This window comes from Rhagoletis pomonella, unplaced genomic scaffold (assembly GCF_013731165.1).
Source record: "Rhagoletis pomonella isolate Grant_MI unplaced genomic scaffold, Rhpom_1.0 Rhpom_scaffold_00004, whole genome shotgun sequence".
NCBI classification, from domain to species: Eukaryota; Metazoa; Arthropoda; class Insecta; order Diptera; family Tephritidae; genus Rhagoletis; species Rhagoletis pomonella.
In genome coordinates this window covers 14,369,452-14,391,532 of record NW_023458558.1, presented here as the reverse complement: position 1 = coordinate 14,391,532, position 22,081 = coordinate 14,369,452, and the positions used below count along the sequence as shown (strand labels likewise).

At 34.5% G+C, this 22,081-nt stretch overlaps 1 protein-coding gene across 2 annotated transcripts in view; it reads right to left on the bottom strand.

The window, feature by feature from the left end:
• The window catches only part of LOC118737066, a 68,497-nt gene that overhangs the window by 27,034 nt on the left and 19,382 nt on the right, over positions 1-22,081 (bottom strand). The window contains exon 1 of one of the 2 annotated variants that reach the window (XM_036467317.1): positions 19,850-20,199. The exons of the other annotated variant lie outside the window; for it this stretch is intronic. Coding sequence (XP_036323210.1) covers positions 19,850-19,898 — 49 coding nt within the window. The 5' untranslated portion in view covers positions 19,899-20,199. Of the gene's footprint in view, positions 1-19,849; positions 20,200-22,081 lie in introns of those variants that run through there. 2 annotated transcript variants of the gene reach the window in all.

The following is a 22,081-nucleotide window of genomic DNA, read 5'->3' as shown; positions in this document are numbered from 1 at the left end:
TTACTTGAATGAGTTGTTTCAATCACTGGGTATCGACTGATCAATCATGCTACAGGAAGCATCAAATGTGGTCATTTCAATTCTGGGAGTAATTTTTGAGGGTGCTTATTTATAATCCTAAATTGGAGGAACGTATTCACGACAATTCTAAGAACTTCAAACCAAGAAGCCTACTTTCTTAATCAAGGCATCTGGAGAGATCTTAGTGAAAAATTCCACATCAAACCTTTTAAGCGTTGTGTTGGGAATTTCTACACTTAGAACTGCATAGCATCTCTCGTGACGCTGAGTATATAGCCCCCTATACAGAAGTCGTGAGGATTAAAATTTGGCAAGTCAGCATGCCATTCTTTACCGAATTGTATTCCTCGAAAGTAAGGCAGAGGTGTAGTTGTATAGAATTGGAAAGGACTACCAGACAGAGAGGAGTATGCAAGGGAAATATCTACAAAGTCACACGGCTGCCTTCACAGTAGATTGGCCCGTCAAAAAATAGGCATACCTCTCAAGAGGTTGTACAAGAGTTGCTTCAAAAAATAAATATGCTGGAATAAAAGGAAACAGGAAAAAATGCGATTTGACTCAGGAGTTAAACCGAGCTGCTCGAATTTTTTGTGGATAATATCTATACATATTTTATACGAACTTCATATTATTATTTTATTGATCCCAAAAAAAATTATAAAAATTAACTTACTTGGGAGGAGATTTGTCTCGTTCTCATATAAATTTATTTTGAGATGAAACTTGAACGTTGTACCCATAAAACTACCTAAAATTCAATCAACAGTCCACAATTTGCTCTAAGTGAATGACCAGCCAAATTGAAAAAGTGGACACTTCACGCATAAGCGCCAACTGCAAAGCGAACGCACCCACCACCACACCAATCGCCACTAACCCCACTACATCACACCAACAAAAGCACTTGAAGCCATGCATGCATGTATGAACCCTGCAGGGAAACTTCGAACTAGTTAACCAAAATTTCTAGTTCCGTACTAGATCTTGATCGCCAAAAAATGAGACAGTCTGTTAAAAGTACATATCGCTAGCTAAGAGTGAAAAGTCTAATACGGTAGACAAACGGGCTCGATTATTTGCATAACCAGCCTTAATTTGCTTTAACTCATGCATTTTCCTCTTTAAAATGCGCATAAGCAGCCGAACAAATGCACGAAATTTTTGGGAATTAACTCGGATCCGGGGAATTTTTGATGACAACACTGGTAAAAACGGCCAGTTGTTGTCTTTTGTACAAGCAAGCAAACGAAGCAGTCGAGTTTCGCGTACGCGGTAGCCGAGTGGTGAGAGTTGCGAGCTACAATCCTGTATCTGCCGGGTTCGATACTCGGTTGGAGCGGTTGCGAAAATTTTTTTGTTTTTATTATTTGTTATTTATTTTATATTTTTTTATTTTATTTTATTTATATATTTAATTTTACTTTATTTTATTTTCATTTGCTTTATTTTATATCACATTTATTTTACTATTAGTTAATTTTAATTTTTAGGGATGAATTTTGTTAAAACTTCAACAACAACTAACTGAAAGTAACGCAAAAAAAATATAGAACTTATAAAAAAAAGAATGAAAAAGAAATAAAAAAAGTATACTGGCCGTGGGACTCGAACCCACGACCTTGCGGCTGGTTTATTCGCATTACTGCCGTCTGTAAGGGTAAAATTTTAATTTGCATTTATGCTTATTAATTCAAATTAATTTTCGCCGTCTGTCTACCATATAAGTCCATCTTTTCTAAATAAATATATTGTGATATCTTAGATGACGAATTTAGAACTGGTTCGAAACAAAAAAACCTCAATTTAAGACCCGACTGTACATATGTAAATGCCGTATCGAAAATCGAATTTGTCTTGCAAAAATACTTTAAACTCAGTGGCGTACGGCGAACTTCTTTTTTCCGGTTGGGTCTAATGCACATACATGAATACTTAGGCGGCATTGGTGTTGAATCAAAGAACATTGTAATGAAATTCATTGAAATTGAACTTGACAATTGAAATTGACAATTGGGTGCGAGTATTTCGCTACTTATATATGTACTATGTATGTATGTATGTAAAAGGAAGATATGTAGTAAAATGCGTACTCTTACTTTTTGGAATTGCCATCTGTCTAAATGGTGTCTTATTTTAGCAAAAAACTAGCAAAATGCATTTTTCGCAAAGCGCAGATATGTACCTACATATGTATGTGTATACGTATGCATGTACATATGGATGTGTGTCGCACTTAGCAATGACTTTGGCGCTGTTTTTATTTGGAATAGAATATTTTATAAAAAAGATTGTAGTAGGTGCTCGGGAGTGAATTGAATTTTTGTACGTAAGTATGTATGTGTGTGTGAACATTGACAGCACAGTTGAAGACGTTTCCGGCGCTAAAGTCTACAGCCACCGGACGTTAGTGTTATAAAATAAGATGCCGCCATTGTGTGCTGGATGGAGCATTGCTTACATGGTAATGGTAATTTTCAACATATGCAATAATTTTCAAATATTTCGCACTTTTCTTGCAATAGTTTAATGTAGAAATATGTAACGATAAGTGTGTAACAATTTAAGAGAAATATGCATTGAAAGTGTATTAAAATTACATGCTTACGTTTGTATGCAAATTTACCAACAATGCATAATTGTGCGTGTGTTAAAAACTGTATGGCAATTGGCATTTCCGTCTAACTATTTATAATAATCCCCACATTCATTTGAGACAAAAGGCGAGAAAACTTCAATTATGCGCAGGAAAATTTTCCTCAAGAACTGCCCATGCAATAACGACATTAATGGATAAGGAAATTTAAAGTAATTGATATTGATGCCGGTAACCGAGGCGTTAAAAATGAGGACCCTTTAAATATATTTAGCGAAACATGGCATGTTAGAAAGTTTTATGCTTTCGGCCCAAGCCGACAAACGGGTTATAATGCCAAATAAGGAGAAGACATACATACACACATTCATATGTATAGTTCATTAAAAAAAATATATATTTTTAGAAAGTAATTTTATTTATTAAAAAAATCGACTTTCAGAGGTACATGTCACTTAAATGTATTTTTTTTTTAAATATCTGGCGGAAGTCTTAAAATATAATAAATTTTATATTTCCGACGAAAAAACAGTACGGAATTTTTTGTATGGAGAGTTATGCACCACTATATACATATGTACATATACAAAATTATATTGATAACAGCATTAATTAAATATATTGTTTTAGATATCGACATATATAACTTTGTACATCAAATATCGATATACGATAAGCAAATATTTCACTAGCGAGGGTTACGAATATAAATATATGTAATAGTGTCAATACATTTGATGCCAATGAACCAGGAACCGTAACGGTTTCGATCTTTTAATGAAAATCATGATTTAACCGCTATAATTGGACCTATATTTTTCGGATAAAATTTAACCGTTATGTTATTATTTTCTCGATAAGGAATAATCGTTAATTTTGGACTTCTATTTGTTCGGTAAATTTTTAATAGTTATTTTTATTTTTATTTTTATTTTTTCGATCATATAATAACCGTTATTCCCAAATTTAATTTTTTAATTCATAAAAGAATTTAATTGGTCACTAAATTGCAGTCACCATTATAACGGTTAAAAATGATCGAAAAATATAAAACTCTAAAATAACGAATATTTTTGATTGAAAATTATTACAAAATAACGATTTAATTTGGCAAAAAAAAATAAAAATAAAAATCCAAATTTAACGATTATTTTTGATCGAAAAAATAAAAATAAAAAATAACGATTTTGCAATGATCAAAAAATAAAAATTTTAATATTTAAAAATTGAGAAGCAAATATGGATTAAAAGTACATAGCTATTCTTATACAATAAATACATTTTTAAAACCCTTAGAAAAAGTTTCTTAAAACTCTCTCCTAACAATACACTTACGTAATCAAGCTATCGCTCGCTCGCTCACCTAAGGCATTTCATTGTTGCCAATGCGAAACTTTATGAAGACATTTATGAGTCGCTGTCGTCACACATCAAATGACGCAAGTAACATAAATTTCATTCTCCACTTTCTCCAAGTAAATTCTTCTTTAGATATCGAAAGCACCTCAAAGTATCAGCGACTTTTGTATGTACATATATAAGTACTAATGTATGCATGTAAGTGCTTAAATAGAAGTGGATGAATAAGGCCTCCCCCAAAAGGCAACCACCCACACTTGTATTAAAATTTATGAGCATGGACTTACGTACATATGTGTGTATGTATGTATATAAGTGCATAACGAAGTATCTGAAATGTGCTGTTATTGATGTTGATTATGTTGTTGATACACAAATAATGGCGCATCCAATGTACGCATCATGCCAACAACAAATAATTATGTCAAAGTAGAATGCCGAATAAGTTTACAAGACGATATGCAACTGCACGCGCACACATACAGACATACTTACATACATCTATGTATGTATGTATGTATCCTGAGGTATGTTTTTCCTTTAATAAGTATTTGGTTCTTTGTGGCATGAGTAGAGATGATCACCGCTTTAGATGAAATTTATGAACGCGTGAATTTATTGCCTAGTAGCTGGGAAAATAATCACATGTATGTATGTATGTAGTATGTAAAAATCCCCACACCAGCCGGATAAGCCCAACTGATGTATACCTTATTTATGTATGTTTACTGTGGCACCTCTTCGTTGATTGAGCATTTTGACACAATTGTCGATCGCTCGGTCTAATATTATGTTCGTACTTTTTTTCTAGGCAGCATATAGTAAGTGGCACATTGTTGTTGGTTGCGGTACATACATATATGTGTGTATGTTTTCGTGCGATTAATCAATGCCATGTTATGAATGTGGTATGTCATAGGTACTCATAAATACGTATGTAAGTAGTATACCCTACTAAGGAAATGCATTTACAACTTAGTGAAAGTGTCACCCGTTCGTTTGCGATAGGAAGTTGGCTATAAAATTCAAACTTCCTTAAAATGCACGCGCTGGTTTATACATACATACATACATACATATGTACACACATACAAGCATTTAGGTTTATTTGCTATAGCATCTCCAATTTTGGCGGTTGGTTCGGCTATATCAATTTTTATGTTTTAAATTTTTCAAAATTTCCAGACAGGCGTTGATGCGCAGATGAGTAATTGCTACTTCCGGTTGTTGTTCTAATTTCTAAACTAAATTTTCCATAGCTTTACTCAGCCTAAAATTAAGTAGAAGTGGCAAGCTTTTGGAATGTTTAAGAACGCATTTGTTTGCTGTTTTGTGTGTAACCTATGTAGGGCGTACTCGTTTTGTTTGTTTTTGCAATCAACTATCTGTCTGAGGAAGTTTTTGCTTTGAATATGAGAACTTTGAAAGGAAGTTGTGACCACTTTTTTGTTTTATTCACTCAAATGTGCCTTCGCATGTTAAGAGTACAGATCCCTAGTAAATATGATTGTATACATACATACATGTAGAAGATATTTTTGTATATGCATATGATATCGGGGATAAGCATTACTTAGTGTATCGTTTTGTACTAACGTTTCCCTTTAAAATTCATTTTCGATTGTTGCACTACTTCGGTATTGTTTCGTAAGCATAAGTCATCTACAATACCGAAGTACTAATTTTCGTTGTTACTGTGTCCGATAGGGTAAGAGTATGATGGATTGTGAAACGAGTTTCCGTCATCCCTTGTCAAATTTGGCTTAGAGTCAAACAGGTTTCAGCGTTGTGCCATCTTCAGTGTAATTTTTTGTTCAAATTATTTTTTGGGATTACCCATTTCTAGCCCGTTAGTTTGCTTATAAAAATGTAAATAGCTTTGGTCTAACGTTACCCTCAATGTGTTCAAGTTTTCCGGTGCTAAGTTATTGTCTGTTTTTTCTAGCCAAGTTTTAGTCAATATAGTTAATTTTTCTACCGTTGGTATCGATGGGTAAAGATTCTTGACATCAAACGATACAAATTTCGTATCTTTTGGTATGTCTAACGATTTCATCCTTTCAATTAACTCCGTTGTGTTCATAATTGTTTATTTATTGGGCATTTCCAGTTTTTCTTGTGAAAACTTGTGGTTGACAATTGGTCTCATCGGATTTCCTGGCTTGTGTATTTTTTATTCGCGATCATTGAAGGGGCCGACGCGTCCATTAATGTCATTTGATATGCTTGCCATGTATTTAGTATTGTTTTACCTGCTTCATTGCGCGCTTTACCACCGCTTGCTAGGCATCGGTTGTGTTCTTTCTCCTCGTCCGACAATTGGTTTCTTTAATTTGTAGCTGTATTTTCTTTATATTCTTTTTCGTACATTGATACCGTGTGTTTTATTTTCGTCTCACAGTCTTCTTTTCTCCATGGATTTTATGTCTTTTTCAACTATACGTGTACCAATGTGTCTTGCATGATCCTGATCCTCGCTTGGTAGAAATGATATGGACATTTCCGCATCTACAATAGTGTTCTCTACCTCTTTACTTTTATCATAATTTTCCATGTGGTGTTTTAGATCCTTTCCAATACTTCTGTCTCATGTTTGCTAAGGTTCCCATCCTTAGTCAAATTTACGAATCTGGAATGCTAAGACATTTCGCTTTGCTGTATGTTCCTTGTGATGTTTTGATTTCTACTAAGGTCCTCGAGTTTCTTGTTTAATTTATTGTATTTTTGTACAATAGATTTCCTGATATTTTCCTTTATTTAATCTAATATCTCCAAGGGGAAGGACTTATGCTAGTTTTAAATGAATGGAAAGTAGCTCTTCATTCGTGCGTTTTTTTTAGCATACAGGCTCTTAATTTCATGTCGAACGAAATTGTTTGCTGCTTCTGTTTTCTCTGTGTTAAATAATATCCAAAGTAAAAATAAGAAAACAAACTTGTTGTTCTCTTAGTATAACCTCAAATGTCGCAAAAAACGTATTTTTGTCACTTTAAGGTAAAAAAGTCGAAATTTGTCGAATTGTATTAAATATATATATACGACAAAAGGTGACTAGAAGAACACGAATTCAATAAAAGTGATTCGAAATTGTCGCGCGCGATCAAAGGGCCTCTTCATAATTTTAATGTAGTTACATAATTCTCGTTACGCATAACCCTGCGCCAATCCTAAATATTCTATCGAGAGTCATAAAATTCACCATATTTTGTGATTAACTCATGGAAATAGCATTTTTTTTTTTGAGGAATCACCCTTTACACATTAGTTTCTATGTATGCAACTTTTCACATTGTGTTTTTGCTTGCTGCTTAACTAGTGTGTTCAACATTTTTGCTCTAACTGCTTTTATATGTGAGCACATGGAATTTTCGAACTGAAGTACATACATATATTCCGTTTATGATCCTTTACAGCTCAGCATGTGGCCTATTCAAAAACTCTCAAAGACGCATAAGAAATAACGCATGGCTCAATATTTTTTGTTCAGCTTGAATTGGTATATGTATGCATATGTGAATGCACGCAGTAAATGTTTATGCATTTTTATAAGAGTCCTTGACGCTAGGCACTAAAGCATAGAAAAGGAGGACACGTGTTGACTTCGTTTTGGTAAATTCGGAAAAGTGTACACATGGCTAGTTCTTTAAAGTATTTATCGGTTTTAAGTGACACAAGTCATTGCCTATGTATTTAATTTATGTGAAGGACTTCACTTACAATTGAGAGCATGTATTTATGTATGTACATACATCAGGATGCAACACTCACCATGCAAATAAAAAATAATGGTACGGAATTATAAAATTTTTTATATTTCATAACTTAGAAAAATATTTAGATTTACGTGAGGGTCCAAAAATGGAGTTTTCATAATTAAAATTAGTTAAACAATTTGTTTTCTTCAAACAATCACTTCAGGTGAGAAGAGTTTAAACTTAAATGGTCTACATACAAATTTGTAAAAATTTTTCCAATGGAATCAGAATACTGAGCGCACTTAAATTTTAATATTTCTTCGATTTTTTTTGTAATTCGGTGGAAAACCCGCAACTTCTATTGTGAGACACCCTAATTTACATATAAGGTGCTGTAAACATTTATATGCAGTATCAGTATCAACAGTATCGTTAGTGTCGTATTGTTGTATGAATTAAGATTTTAACTGCTGAAAATATATTAAGGGGGTTCATAAAAGTAATATCGTGTATTTTGGCAATGTTCAAAAATATTTGGTTGTGGTATCAAGTTCTCTAAAAATTTATAAAAGCTTTTAAAGTTTACGACATACAACAATACGACACTAACGACAACGCTTTGAATGTCCCAAATATGTAGCTTTAAATAGCAAATATTCGGCCATATCGAGCCCTAATCGCCAAAAAAGGAAGTGATATTTTTTATTCAACTAATTCTCTTTTTGATGCAAAAATGTGTCTCGATGCTTAAGGAGCTTTTCTGTAACAAAAGGGAAATAAAAAAAAAATCGCTTACCCTTTGTTTGGCGGTTAGGGCTCGATATAAACGGTCTGCGCGCATTTTTTTGGGTAACCACCATTTTCTTGATTAAAAATCAAATTACCATTTGCCATTTTTCGGGTTTCTTCATAACTAAATCGGCGTAGATCTTCTATAGTTACGGTGACCATAAATATATTTTGAAAATGCAGGACAATTTTTCAAAAAATTTACCTACATATAATTGCGTAGTATAAAAATAACAAAAACATACTACATATATACATTCCTCGTCATTTGAATAGCGCACCATTTTTTTGATTTTCTACTATACAAAGTATGCTTGACAAAATTTTTATATGGAAGAAAATGCGCAGCACCGTCAAGAAAAAGTTGTCGCCCCTATGTTTATTTTATTTTTAATTTTCAAAAAATGTTTAAATGGGATGTAGACGTAGAATATGCAATATTTTACTCGAAATTGAACCTCTGTAAAGAAAATTTTTTAGGCAAGCTTTGGGCCGTTGAATACGAAAAAAATACCCATGGTTTCAAAGAAGTGTTGGTACTTTTTCAGTTATTCCTCAATATCTCATGAAACGACCAACAGTTCGAGAGCTATTGTAAGGCTCTTTGCAAAAATATATATTTTTTGTGCAGATTGTGTTCCGTAACATCTACATTTCTCTCATCAGACTGTCGCTTGTAACACTAATAATTTTCATCGAAGTCGGTAAAGTAATATATTTTTGTAAGAGGACTGTAGGTCGCTTATGTTGATTGGATAATTTTTTCGAAATGTACCAAAAAACACGTTTTTCGAAAAAAATTACGAAAACGCTTGTTTGAAAAGAAAATTTGGCTTGGAAAATATTTTTTTTCTTAAGCGATTACCATAAGAGTTGTAGAACAGTGTTATCGATATATTTGATGCTGGTATTCAATTTCTCGTCATCCATTGTTTATAACCGTAAAATATTTAGAACGCATTTACTAGTTGAACCTTCAAAACCAGCTTACTCTTATGTAGTTATCAATTAGTTATCGACACTGCTTTTATTTCGATTAGGAAAAGTTAATTTTAAAATATCGAAGAAATGCGGGACGAAGGCAGGACACTTGGAAAAAAATCAGTACATTTTTGGGGTTTTCTGTTTTGAAAAATTAATTTAAATAACAGTACGGTCCTGCAAAAAACAGAACGGATGGTCACCGTATCTATAGTAGATGCATTGAAAGTTCCCAATCAAGTTCTGTCAATTTGTTCCGAGTCATCAAAAATTTGTGTGGCACACAGCTCCTTTTCTGTTGTCCAATTCTTGTCGCTGTTCCTTTGTTGCTGCTATAAAACGATCGAGTTGTGCACAGTAGAGGACAGAATTTATCGCTACACAGTGGGAAATTATCTATTGATTTTGTTCAAAAAAAGCTAGAAGAGTCAGTTTTTAACCGAATTTTAATCCCTTAAGAAACAAAGATTCAAGTCGGTTAAAAATATAGTCTTCCAGCATTTTTCGAATAAAATCAGTCGATAATTTCACGATGTGCGTTTTGACAGTTCACATGGACGCCTATAAATGATAGTTCAGTTATGCATACTTTGCAATGCTCTCCATAGAATGTCATTTTTTTTCTATTTCTAATTTCTTTTTATTTGATTCCAAACTATTATGTTTGGTCTTCAGTGTCTCGGCTATCTGCTGGCAGCTTGCATGCCGGTCTTGCTGAACCATTTTCAACTTTAACATTAAATTTTCCGCAACGGAATCGAGCGAACCTCTCCTCAGAACATCGTTTACTCACAGCGTTCTTGCCGTACAATAAACACGCTTTTCAGCATATTTTTACAGCGTTACAGCAAAACTATTGATGCTGGCTAAGCAAGTCAAGCAAAACAAAAATAGTCAATTGTATTTTCCCAGCTAAAGAAAGTAGTAAGGAAGAAGAAATTTTTGGTGGACTTTAGACACATGGAATTTACTTTGAAAATATTTGAGTTGTGACTGTTTTATATTTAGAGTGCGATATGTATCTTAAAAAAAATTATTTATCAAAATTTTAAATAACTTTAGCTCGGACCCAATACTTTTCGTGAAAAATCCTTTAAAAATGTCAAACAGCAAAATTACTCTCTGAAGTGAGAGTAAAAAAGTGATCAACAACACTTCCCTGTAAAAACGTCAACCAGTGATTGCTTGACACTTTTCATGATTTTAACAGAAGAAAAAGTTCGGGTAAAATCGTGTAACTTCATTCTCTACACAACTCTCTAAAAATCGCTCTCATTTACAGGAATTTGGAGTACGGGATCATTTTGCATGTAACTTCCTGTAAGTTCGTGTAAAAACCTGTAAGTTCATGGAGTATTGGATCAGAGCTATTATCATACTCGCTTGATTTGAAATTCGTTACTTTTTCAAATCAAATGCCCGTTAATGTATGCAAATTGTAATCGCAATCACTGCAATCATTACAAACCAAAAACAAACCCTTGCAAATCACGTGCTGCGGTGGCAATAATGATAAGCGCGTAGTTAAATTGTTGTTGGTGTTGTTGTTGCCTGTTTGGTTGCTTTTGCTATGTGATGTGGTTGCAGCGGTTGTTATTATTGTTCTGGCTTCTGTTTGTGGTTGTTGTAATGTGGGTGCGCGCGCGCGTATATGAACAATTTCCGGTGCGTACAGTTTATTACACACATACATATACACTTCCATACATTCATACTTGTTTGCCAGCAATTTAGCTGTCGGTTGCTGTTGTTGTTTCATGCATTCACTTTCCGGTCACTGAAAAATTCTATCTAAATACATTGTTGTAAGCAATGTTTTTCTATCGCTTTTAGCTCTTGATTTTCCACTGTAGGGATTGGTTTTTTTTTGTGAATTTTTGACTACAGTGGCAGGCTTAGACTTTTTCTTAAAAAAATTTGTAACAGTAATTTTATGCAGTTTACTTCTATTTGCAACGGAGATCATGGATCCACAGTCTTGCCCCTAAACTTGATTTGGCAACATTCAGCCATCTTGGATTTAAGTTTTTTTTTTGGGGTTTTTTGCGATTTTCAAGCTTAGTTTGTATATTTCGTAAAAAATGGTTTAATACAAATATGTAGAAAATTTAATTTCCCACATTTTTTGTATAGAAGGTTTTTTTAAAAATTGCATGTTTTATTGTAAAAAATTAGTAAAAACTGCAAAAAAATTTACATTTTCACGGTTTTCGCCATTTTTTTTAACAATTTCTGTTGAAAATACATAGCACATTGAAATTCCAAAGTTGTAGAGAATTTCATTCTTCACAACTTTTATATGCACATTTTTTTTTTTGTACACCGCTTAGATCGCGGCCGGGAACGCGATAAAAAAATTTTGATTTTTCCAAAAGAAGGCTTTTTTTAAAATTCTTTCTCCGCATAACGTATCCGTACTATACTAAAATTCACAACTATTAAAGCTATTTAGTTGAAGACTTGTCGCCTTCTCTAAAGCGTGAATCAGAGCCGTACCTGCAATTACATCAGCTATCTTGTTTGTTTATACATATGTTGCTATCTCTGGGAACTCAGTATAGAGTGACGCCGAGATGCCCCAGTGATGCCAAAGCGGTACGACGTTTCCGTGCAATCCTCGATTTCACTTCTCTGTATCCCATTGCTTTCAAGCCGCTTGGCTGTCGACGAAGACACTCACTTTTCCTGCTAGAATAGTACTATTTAGTAGATGACTATCGGCGTTCGCCATAGCATAAATCTCTGCTTAAAAGAGGCTGCAGTCGTTTTTCAGGTGAAAGGACTGATTGATCTGCATATCCTAGGAGTCGATTCCCTGCTATATCTTCGAGACATCGGTGTAGATGGATTAACCATAATCTACTATTGGAAGGCCTTCGAACGATACTTTTCAGGTCGGAAACCCCAGAGGTATCCTAGGGTTTTATCCCCAAGCTCAGTTCTGGTTAATAAGACCTCTTTTTACTCCAAACAGTATCGCCGCGTGTACGAAATTGGTTCGATTTCACATGTGGACTGCTCTAATCCAGCATGTACGAAAATAAGTGCCTCGCTTGCAGGTGAAAGAGCATGGTAAGCCCATTTAGAGGTACGCTGCTCACTGAACCCAATATACCCAAACAGGAAAGTTTTTGTAATTTCCCAATTATTGTGTTGTTCTTCCCTTTGTCTACGTAGAGCTTTCTAAGAGGCCGGGACTAGATATAATTAATAAACCTGAATGGCACAAATATAGTAAATGTTTGATATCTTTTTGGCGTTGTTTGAGAGTAGTGGCTTTCGATCCTGGAGTGTTAAGTGTGTGGTACGTACCTACATACAATCCAAGAGATATTAGCGTCCCCTGTTACCTAAGGTATTTTATGCCATTTGTTGCTAGCTGAATTGAAAGTACTAGTTAGTGCTGTCATGCTTTAGACAATTTTGCTACGCAGCAGCGCTTATCTGTGAACTGCAGACAGTTGAGGTAAATAAGTACCACAACGGAGAAATTTTCCTGCCTCCCCAAACTGCACCAATTTTCATATTGTAAAGAAGAAGTGCTCTTATATTTACTACAGTGTTTTGCATGCCGCAAAGGTACTTTACGAAAAAGAAAAATTATAATAATACGTTTTCAAGTGAAAAACTTTCATTTCAGCTCATTCTTCTTCTCCACAGCTTAGCAGCGTATTAAATGCTTTCAAATTATATCTTTTGTTTCAAAGTGATTTTTCATAAGGTATTTCAATTACAAACCCGTTGAATAGCGTCGTACACTGCAAAGCAAATATGAAAACTGCTATTTTTAAAAATGTATTTTTTTTTTCGTGCTGAATTTTGTTTTCAGCTGCAAGCACGCGTGCACTGCATCAAACATATGCACCTATGGTACTACATACATACATACATGCCAAAGCAAGTGTTCATTGTTCATTTGTATATTTTAGGCCGCATACCGCATACCGCATCTGCGTTTCGCTTTCATCCAACGACGCACATCTGGTCGCATGCATCAAATGCTCGAATATGAGATGTGGCATCAAACAAAAAAAAAAATGAACAGCGCATTCTAACAAAAAAATATAAGAAAAATAATAAAAGAAGTATGTACAAACAATCCACCATGAATTTTCAACGCGAAAATTCGTGGGGGAGTTTTATTGCTTTTTGATATTGCTTGCTAGCGCATTCTACATACATGTACACGCATAAGAACTCGCTGGATTTTAAGGACTCCTTGTTTACTAACTATGTAACTGGTAAGACAGCAAAGCAAGCAGGCGCAATCTGCCTTTTCCAATCGCACCTTTTTTTTTTTTAATTCCTTTGGTGTTTTGTTTTTTCCTTGATTTCATTTTACCCACTTCTCCTCCAATGAAATTTCATGTCTAGACTTTAAATTACTTCGCTTCATAGGAAATTCAATCAATGTGCCTATTTTTGTAAGCATTGTAAAAAGGGGAGCAGAGCATTCGCCCTTTCAAAGGGTTTAGAATAGCGCTTTGAAAAAGGGAAATCGTGTGCGCGCTTAAATGCATACATATATGTTTGAATTTGTGTGCATGTGGTTTGAAATTTCTATTTTTTCTCAGATTTAGTTGCAAATAGTCACGCATGTAAGGATATTTATTCTTTTGCTTACTTTGTGCAGCCAGGTATTATGTTACTAAATTGATTTTGACTTTGTATTTAAAATTAATTCGACTAAGATAAGTTTAGGTATTAATCACGAATTGTCTTTTTTGTATCTTTTTTATTATTTAAGGCACGTACGCTTGTAGTTTCTAGCTGTTATTTCCCTTTGTTGAATACAGGAAACGCGCAGACAGCGCTTATGGCGAACATAGGGCGTTTGTGAAATGAACGGATATGGACAAAGTTGAAGGTGTGACAAGCAACAAATTGGAAAATTTCATTTTTTTTGGGGGAAATTGACATCAAGAAATTTGGGTATGCAGAGGTGGTAAATGAACTTGGTGTTTTGATAGTTCTTTGCTTCTATAGAAAATGTTAACAGTTTAACTGCCATTTTTAATAAATTTCTTCAAATAACAGTCCAAAGGACCCATGAGGGGAGGAGGTAAAGGATGAACAGGAGTTGGGCATTGTTCGAACAAAGCTTGTTAGTAAAATTGGGAAAATCGTGCCTTTTTTGTAAAGAGCAATAGGTTCGCAATTTATGGCCCAGGCATGCACTTTCTTTTACGCGTTCTGCATAACATCGCTTAGAACCGAATACAATTGATCCCATGCAAGTATGGAAAATTCATAGGCATATGTGTGTCACCACCTTGAATCTCTGGGAATGTATGTAGGTTCACCGTTGGTTTATTCAAGACCGCAAACCATAGCAGCGGCGAAAGTAGTTAGGATTTGGGACAACATGAATTTGGACCATAAAAATAGCAATTGGCAAACCAACAATATATTCTTAGATATGTTTCATATGGTATCTCTTCAGCAAAGGCAACGCTGAAGATTAAGAGCACTGTCCATCTCTTTCCTGGGTCTACGTCACCGGAACGTCTCAGACTTATATCTGACTAAGGTCTACCAAGGACTGTCACTTCAGCCACGTTCTCAAAAACTGTTTAGGTTTTTCGTATGGTGTTACAATAACAACAACAATTTGAGCCTTCTCATTTACAAGTAATTGAAATTTCGCACCATTCTGGTTAACCTATTGAGCTGAAATTTGGTGCACACCTTTAGTTTTGATGACAATAAAATCATGTATTTTAAGTATTATTGTAAAAATGGCGGATTACATATTTTTTACAACCTCCTAAATATGTGTAACAAATGAAAGGCCTTGACTAGCAGAAGACAGTACATCATGAAAAAGTTCCAAATTCAAAATGGTTTACACCACAAAACGGCGGATTACATTTATTTTTTTCCATGGCCTCAATATGGGTATCAAATTAAAGGATTGACGAGTAGAACACAGTGCATTTTAGAAAAAAAAACTTTATCAAAAATGGCATCCAAACAAAGTGGCGGATCCTTGAAATCTAGGTATCTAATCAAAACAAAGGACTTAGTTTTAGTTAGCTTTTCGTACATTATATGCATCATTATTATATTTTTTAACTTTTATTTTTTTTTTTACTTACTAAATATATGCAATTAGCTTTCTTAGAAAGATTTTTAGAATGCTTAATATTATTATCATAAAGTCTAAGTTTGAAGTAGTTAGGACTTACCGTTGGTTTTGGCAATTTTTTTGTTGAAACGCCTTCAAAAATATTTGAAAAAATATTTGTATGGTAGAAAATCTACAACACCGCCAGCAAAAAAGCCAAAAATCAACGGTAAGATCAAGCTTCTTCAAAATTGCATTTTATTGCACTAACATTGAATGGGTTAAAAAATTACATACTCAAAATATCTCTTAGAAATTTAAATGATAACCATGGAACAGGTACCGAGAACGCGTTTCAGTTTTTATTTAGCTCTGCACGAGAGCAAAATGTGATGCAAAGAACGTTCCCACAAATGAGCCAAACGGCAACAAAACTCTAGGGAACGTTCTCAAAAAGAACGGAATAAGAACGAAACTATCGTGAACGTTTTCAAGAAGGATTAAATAAGAACAAAAGTCTGGGGAACGTTCTGTTAGAGAACAAAGCGGGAAACAAACGTTTTGAGAACTTTACATTAAGAATGAGATGGGCATTTGCGTGTTGGTATAAACATTTTTTTCACTTAGCACCACGATTGTTAACCCTAAACCAGAGGAAAGTTGGATCATTTCAACTTGCAGATCGTTTATTATTAGCGTAAACTGTCCTTCTATGGAATAATTTTTTATTTTCTATGCAAGAAAAGTTTGTGTCTTAAGTCTTTCGTTGACTTCATTTGCATAATTATGTTTCAGTTCTTTTTTGATTAATTTTAATATACAATAATTTTAAGCTAGTAGAACGCTCTCGATCCCTTTCTTCGCGAATAGTTCAGAGCAGATTTGTTACCGTTTTGTTCTCGGTCAGAAAGTTCCTGAGACTCTAATTCTCAAATTGTTCTTAGGAGAAACTTCCTTAGACTTTTCTTTCCATTTTGCACTCTGAGAAATGCTCGCGCTTAGAAATGTGCCCGCATTTTGTTCTCTTCGGGAACGTCCCACAGGGGTTTGTTCTGATATAATTCACATTGAGAACGTTCTCGACAGTTTTGTTCTCATTTGGGGTTTGGTTATGAAGCGATCTTGGGAACAAAACTACAAGAACTCCAGTCCTGGAAATTTTTACGAGAGTTTGTTGATCTTTTTTTTAAATAATAATAAATAAATTATAAAATAAATTTAAATAATAATAAAGTGTGAAACTTGTAATATGAAATCATGTTTGAATTAAATCGAATAAAGTAAGCTGAAATCACGAATGCAGACAAATATTATAATGATAAATAGCGTTAAATACGTCATAGCGAATTTGCCCGCCATAGAGGTGAATACTATAATTAACACATTCATACATACATACATATGTACTTGTGCATATATATACATTTGAGCATTTGCTACAACAAAAGGTCATTCATTTAACACATACATATGTAGATACAATGTACTCGTGTATAAGTTAGTGAACGTCAAAGTATGTTGAAAAGTTAATTTCAATCTGCACTAAACTCGCAATTGAATGACTGACTGCTGTATTCGTAATCGGGTAATCGTGTGGAGAATTCTAAGTGGAATAATTGTATGAGTACTCTACTTTTTAGTTATAACGAAGGTGCATATACCATATCTACATATACATACATACATACATATGTATATCCTTGTGCTCGTAAATCGCTAGAACAGCAAAACGTTAGAATATTTAGCTGGCGGGTTGGTGATAAGTGCTCGCATATCGCGCTTGAGTACGCCGCGCTAAAGAAAGGTTTGTTTATTACGGCAGCAACAGCAGCAGCACCTTCAAATGCCATACAGCGACACTTGAGCGCAATTTCAATTGACTGACTTGTATAGAATGCACGCATATGCATACAAACCGAGATTAAATCAATTCATAGTGTGCTATGTTTTGTATTTAGTTATGTTTGAATGTAAAGTACATTAGGGTGCATATCCAAAAAAAAAATAATAATGGTGGTTTTTGACTGGAATTATAAAGTTATACAGATGTAAAAGTAGCTCCAAAAATCAAATTACATATTTTGATTCATCTGATAAAATTTTGAATAATTTCTATTAAGGCCTTTGAAGCTTAAACTCTTTTATTATCTGGGGTAATTTTTTAGAAAAAAAAATTAAAAACTAATTTCATTTAGAAAAAATCTTAATATGTTTCCGAAATATTTTAGCGGGAGCCATAAAAACTATAATCAATTTTATATATCCGACGGAAAAAGCACCGTTTTTTTTTGTATCTAGTGATGCACCCTAATGTAAAAACATATGTGGCGTTGCTCGCATTAATTTTTTATTTCAATTGCATTTTAAAATGATTTGTATTTGTAGGTATCCATCACGTTCTCTAATGTTTTTTTTTTTTTTGTTGTTTAAATGCTTCTAAAGGTGTCCGTCTGCATTTATTTGATTTTTTTTTTAGACGTTTACTGCAGCAATAATCACTTTGAGTAGCTTAGCGCACTCACTCTTCGATACAGTTGAAGGTGCAGAGGAGTAAATTTTAAGTGGCGTTGGAAAAATACCTTTGGGCATATTAAGTATTTTAAAGAAAAGATTAATGTTAGTTATACGTCATTTCGATAACATTAACAAAGTAATGCAAAAAATCTAAATTAATATTTAAAAGGCGCATTTAAATATTTGTTCACACTATTTGCTGGAGGAAATATATATAGAAAGGAATAAGGGTGTAGACATAACAATAAGCGAATGTGAAATATGTTGCTTTTGAAAATGAACTCAATGAACTAAAAAAAAAATCTTCTTGAGACAAAACCATAGATATATCATAATTCAAGATCCAACTGTGACAGCCAAAGTTATGATGAAAAAAATGAAAAAAATGTCATAACATCCAACTGTAAATGCCAAAGACATGAGAAAAAATGCAAAAAAGTGACCTAGGTTCGGCAAAAAAAAATGTATCTCGAAATTGCCTTGCAAAAATACTTTGGATTCAGGGGTGTAGCGGGGACGTTCAGTTGAAGGGAAACACGATGCATACACAGACGGTTCTAAAATAAATGAAGGAGCAAGAGCTGCAAACTGCAATGTGCTGTACTTAACCGTAAATTCATAGGTCCTTTATGCTACCAGATCATTGCAGTGTATATTAAGCCGAGGTCTTTGCAATATAGAACCCGCAGATTTACTAAATATGTACATGAAATCAAGCCACTGAGCGGGCAGATAAACATTTATGTACATAGGTTTATATAGTCAGGTGACCATTAAAGTTCTACTTTCATTTAATATGTAATTCAAATCCGATGACCGTCGCGGTCTATAAGAAGGCTACATATTAGAGGGCTAAAACTGTCCACTCATTTTGGATCCCAGAACGCAAGGGTATGAAATTCAATAAAACAGCTGACGAGCTAGCCCAAGAGGGCGTTTTCTTAGACACCTCACCGCTGATGGATATAACGACTTTTTTTCCCAAAACCAAACGATTTAAAGATATGCTCATGTATCGCCAGGCGAATAGGTTTCGGAAAAGAGCTCAGGGTTGTAGAATTGCAAAGAATATGTGCAGTTCTTATGATGAGAAACTTACCGATTTTTTACTATTAACAAGAAGAACAGCGTCGAGACTTCTGGTAGCAGCATATACCTTCAAACTAGGTCTAATAGAAGACAAAAAACGTAGGAAGTGTAAATATTACGAAGAAACTCTGGAACACATAATTCGCGAGTGTGCAGTTTTCAGCTGGCGAAGACTCGCTTAATTTGGCAAGTAATTACTAAGTGTGTTTTTTTGAATTTTACTGCCCCAAGCCGAAAATATAAACCCTTTATATTTTCAAATGTATTTCATTCACTAATGGTTACATTATTTTGAAGAGTTGCTCACAAATTTTTTTGTGAAATTTCGTTATGAATGATGAAGTTTTCATAAAAAGCTGCCAAGCGAACAATTCAAAATGTTTCGTACACTTTTGAATTTTATTTTAACGGCCTTTATATCCACTAAGAAATTGCAATTTAATGAACTAACAATTTTTTTTAGCTAAAAAAAAAGAAAAGTCCTTCTAATTTCTTAATATATGTATATCTCAATGCATATTGTGAGTGTAGCCAAAATAAAAAAGACAAATTTAAAGTGTAGAAAATAAATTTCACAGTTGCAGTAGCCTACTCGCCAAATTTTCTATTTTCATATTCATAAATTAATAAAAAAATTTTAATTTAATAAAATTTAGCTTGATAAGCGTCTTAATTAGGCGACCGCACTCATCAGCATCGAACATGCTACATTCTTTAAAACTCTAAATTCACACTTACCACAGCAAAAGGTCTCCATTTCAATGCTCTCCAATATCTTCATGATCATAGATTTTCGCTAAAAACACTTTGAAAATGTCAGCAAATTTGAAAACAAATTACTCAAATATGCTTGGAATTCTTGCCCACACACGCAGGGGTTTTTTTTCAAAAATTCTCCCAAAAAATGTTATTCACACATTTCACTGCAAAGTTTTTCACCACCAAAATATGTATTCACTTCTCATACAAATGTATGCAAATTGATTTTGGTTGATTGTTTTGAATATCGATTCGTTTCAGCTGTTCTATTGTGAAAAAGATCACATTTCGATAACAACGCGCACAATCGCTGCAAACAACTGAACACCCAACAGTCCTTCACTTATCTGTGACGAACGCACCGGCGAAGTTGGCCAACAAACTCGTGGGCCAGTAAGTAGCCGAACATGAGCACGAAACGAGCGAGAGAAGTTCGCTCTGACTCGCGCTTTTAAGAGCTTAGAATGCTACCAAGTTTAAACCAAGCGGCTTAAAGAATCGGAGCAGGAAAACAGCAATAAAATTGCTAAGGTATACGTAGGTATTTATGTACATACATAGGAACGGGTATGTACATACATATGTAGAAGAAAAAGCATACTTAAAGGCGATAAGGCGAAAGAAAAATAACGAATATGTCAACAACGCTGAATACACTTCTGCGAGTGCGATTGCTGCATATGGTTGCTAAGTATATATGTTGAAGTGCGAATGTGTGCATACCAGCATGCATATGTATGTATGTATGTAGGTGTATGTTATTGAGAACACGCGCTGTTACGTGCCTCGGACTCAAACCTTTCACCGACATACACACGAATACAGACTTACAAACACCCAGTTTTATATTTAAGTCACAAAGCACTGAATCGAACGCGCGCCGATCGTGCGTCAAAGCGTTCCTGTCTATAAATAGGGTGGTCGCCGCGAGCGCCGCTCCGCTGTTTGTACAGTTCTTGATCGTGTAACCATAAATATGTGTGCGTTGTAAGCCTATATGTAAATAGAATGTATACATAAATATGGCAAATTGATGGCACCTCAAATGGCGCTCAGTTAATTAACTGCGAAAAGGCTTTAAAAAAGAAAAAATGGCAGTGGACACACATTTTTTTCGGCGACTCATTTTGACTACTTTTCATTTTGGCGTTAGACATTTTGTACTGGCAAATACTAAATAGGCATTTTGACAGTTAGAATTTGAAAAGAAAATGACAACTGACTGCAACATGCCACATTTGCACATCGCCGCCAATTTGTCACTTGTCAAAGTGAGCGCATAAGGCGGTTGCTCGGTAGTTAGGGAGGCCAATAGAATTGGCGTTGAAAGGAAACAGCGAGCAGTTAAAGTGGCGACAAGTTGAACAAATATGTAGGCACGCATGCGCGCATATACTGCCACGCCACAATCACATGCACGGCAGAGGTACAGCATTTGTTTGCACAGCTTTATGATGCAAAGAAGTGCGCATGCGTGTGGTGACAATGTTATACCAGCTCAGGTGCGCAGGACTGCTGCAGCGGACGTTGGCTTGCAGAATTTAGCAAGTATTCATGTAGTTTTTATGTGCAAATACTCTTACATATGTCTAGTAAGCACGCTAGCTGACTGGCACATATGCAGGTAGGGATGCATACAGCCATTTATCCATTTGATGCGACTGTCATAATAACAAATATGCAGAAATTTATACATGCGCGCTTAAAAATATGCATATGCCAGCCATTTTTAAACCTCACTTTTTCTGTTTTTTTTTCTTGCAATTTTTTATTAATTCGCTTGCCTTTCTGCTGCTTGATTTAAGTACAAGTGCGGCTATGAAACTAAAGACAAGGGCAACGCGGCGACATTTATTGTTTATGAGCGGCAAGACGCCAACAAGTTGCCGCCGTGGTCGGCCATCTATAATAAATGTGCAGAATTGCTGAAGAAAAATTGGCTTTACTGCAAATCAAAGAAAACGAATTGAAAAACAAATGTCAGAAGGCAGCAATAAATACGAGAGAAATAAAAAACAGAAACAAATGAAATTAACAGACAAAAAGGAAGAGAACATATTTTTACGTTGCAAACAGAACGTGATCGCCATACGCAGCGCGCACCACTGAAATCTACATATGTACATATGGATGTATGATACGTATATAATATTTAGGTACTAAATAACGGGTGATTTTTTAAGAGCTTGATACCTTTTTTTTTAAAAAAAA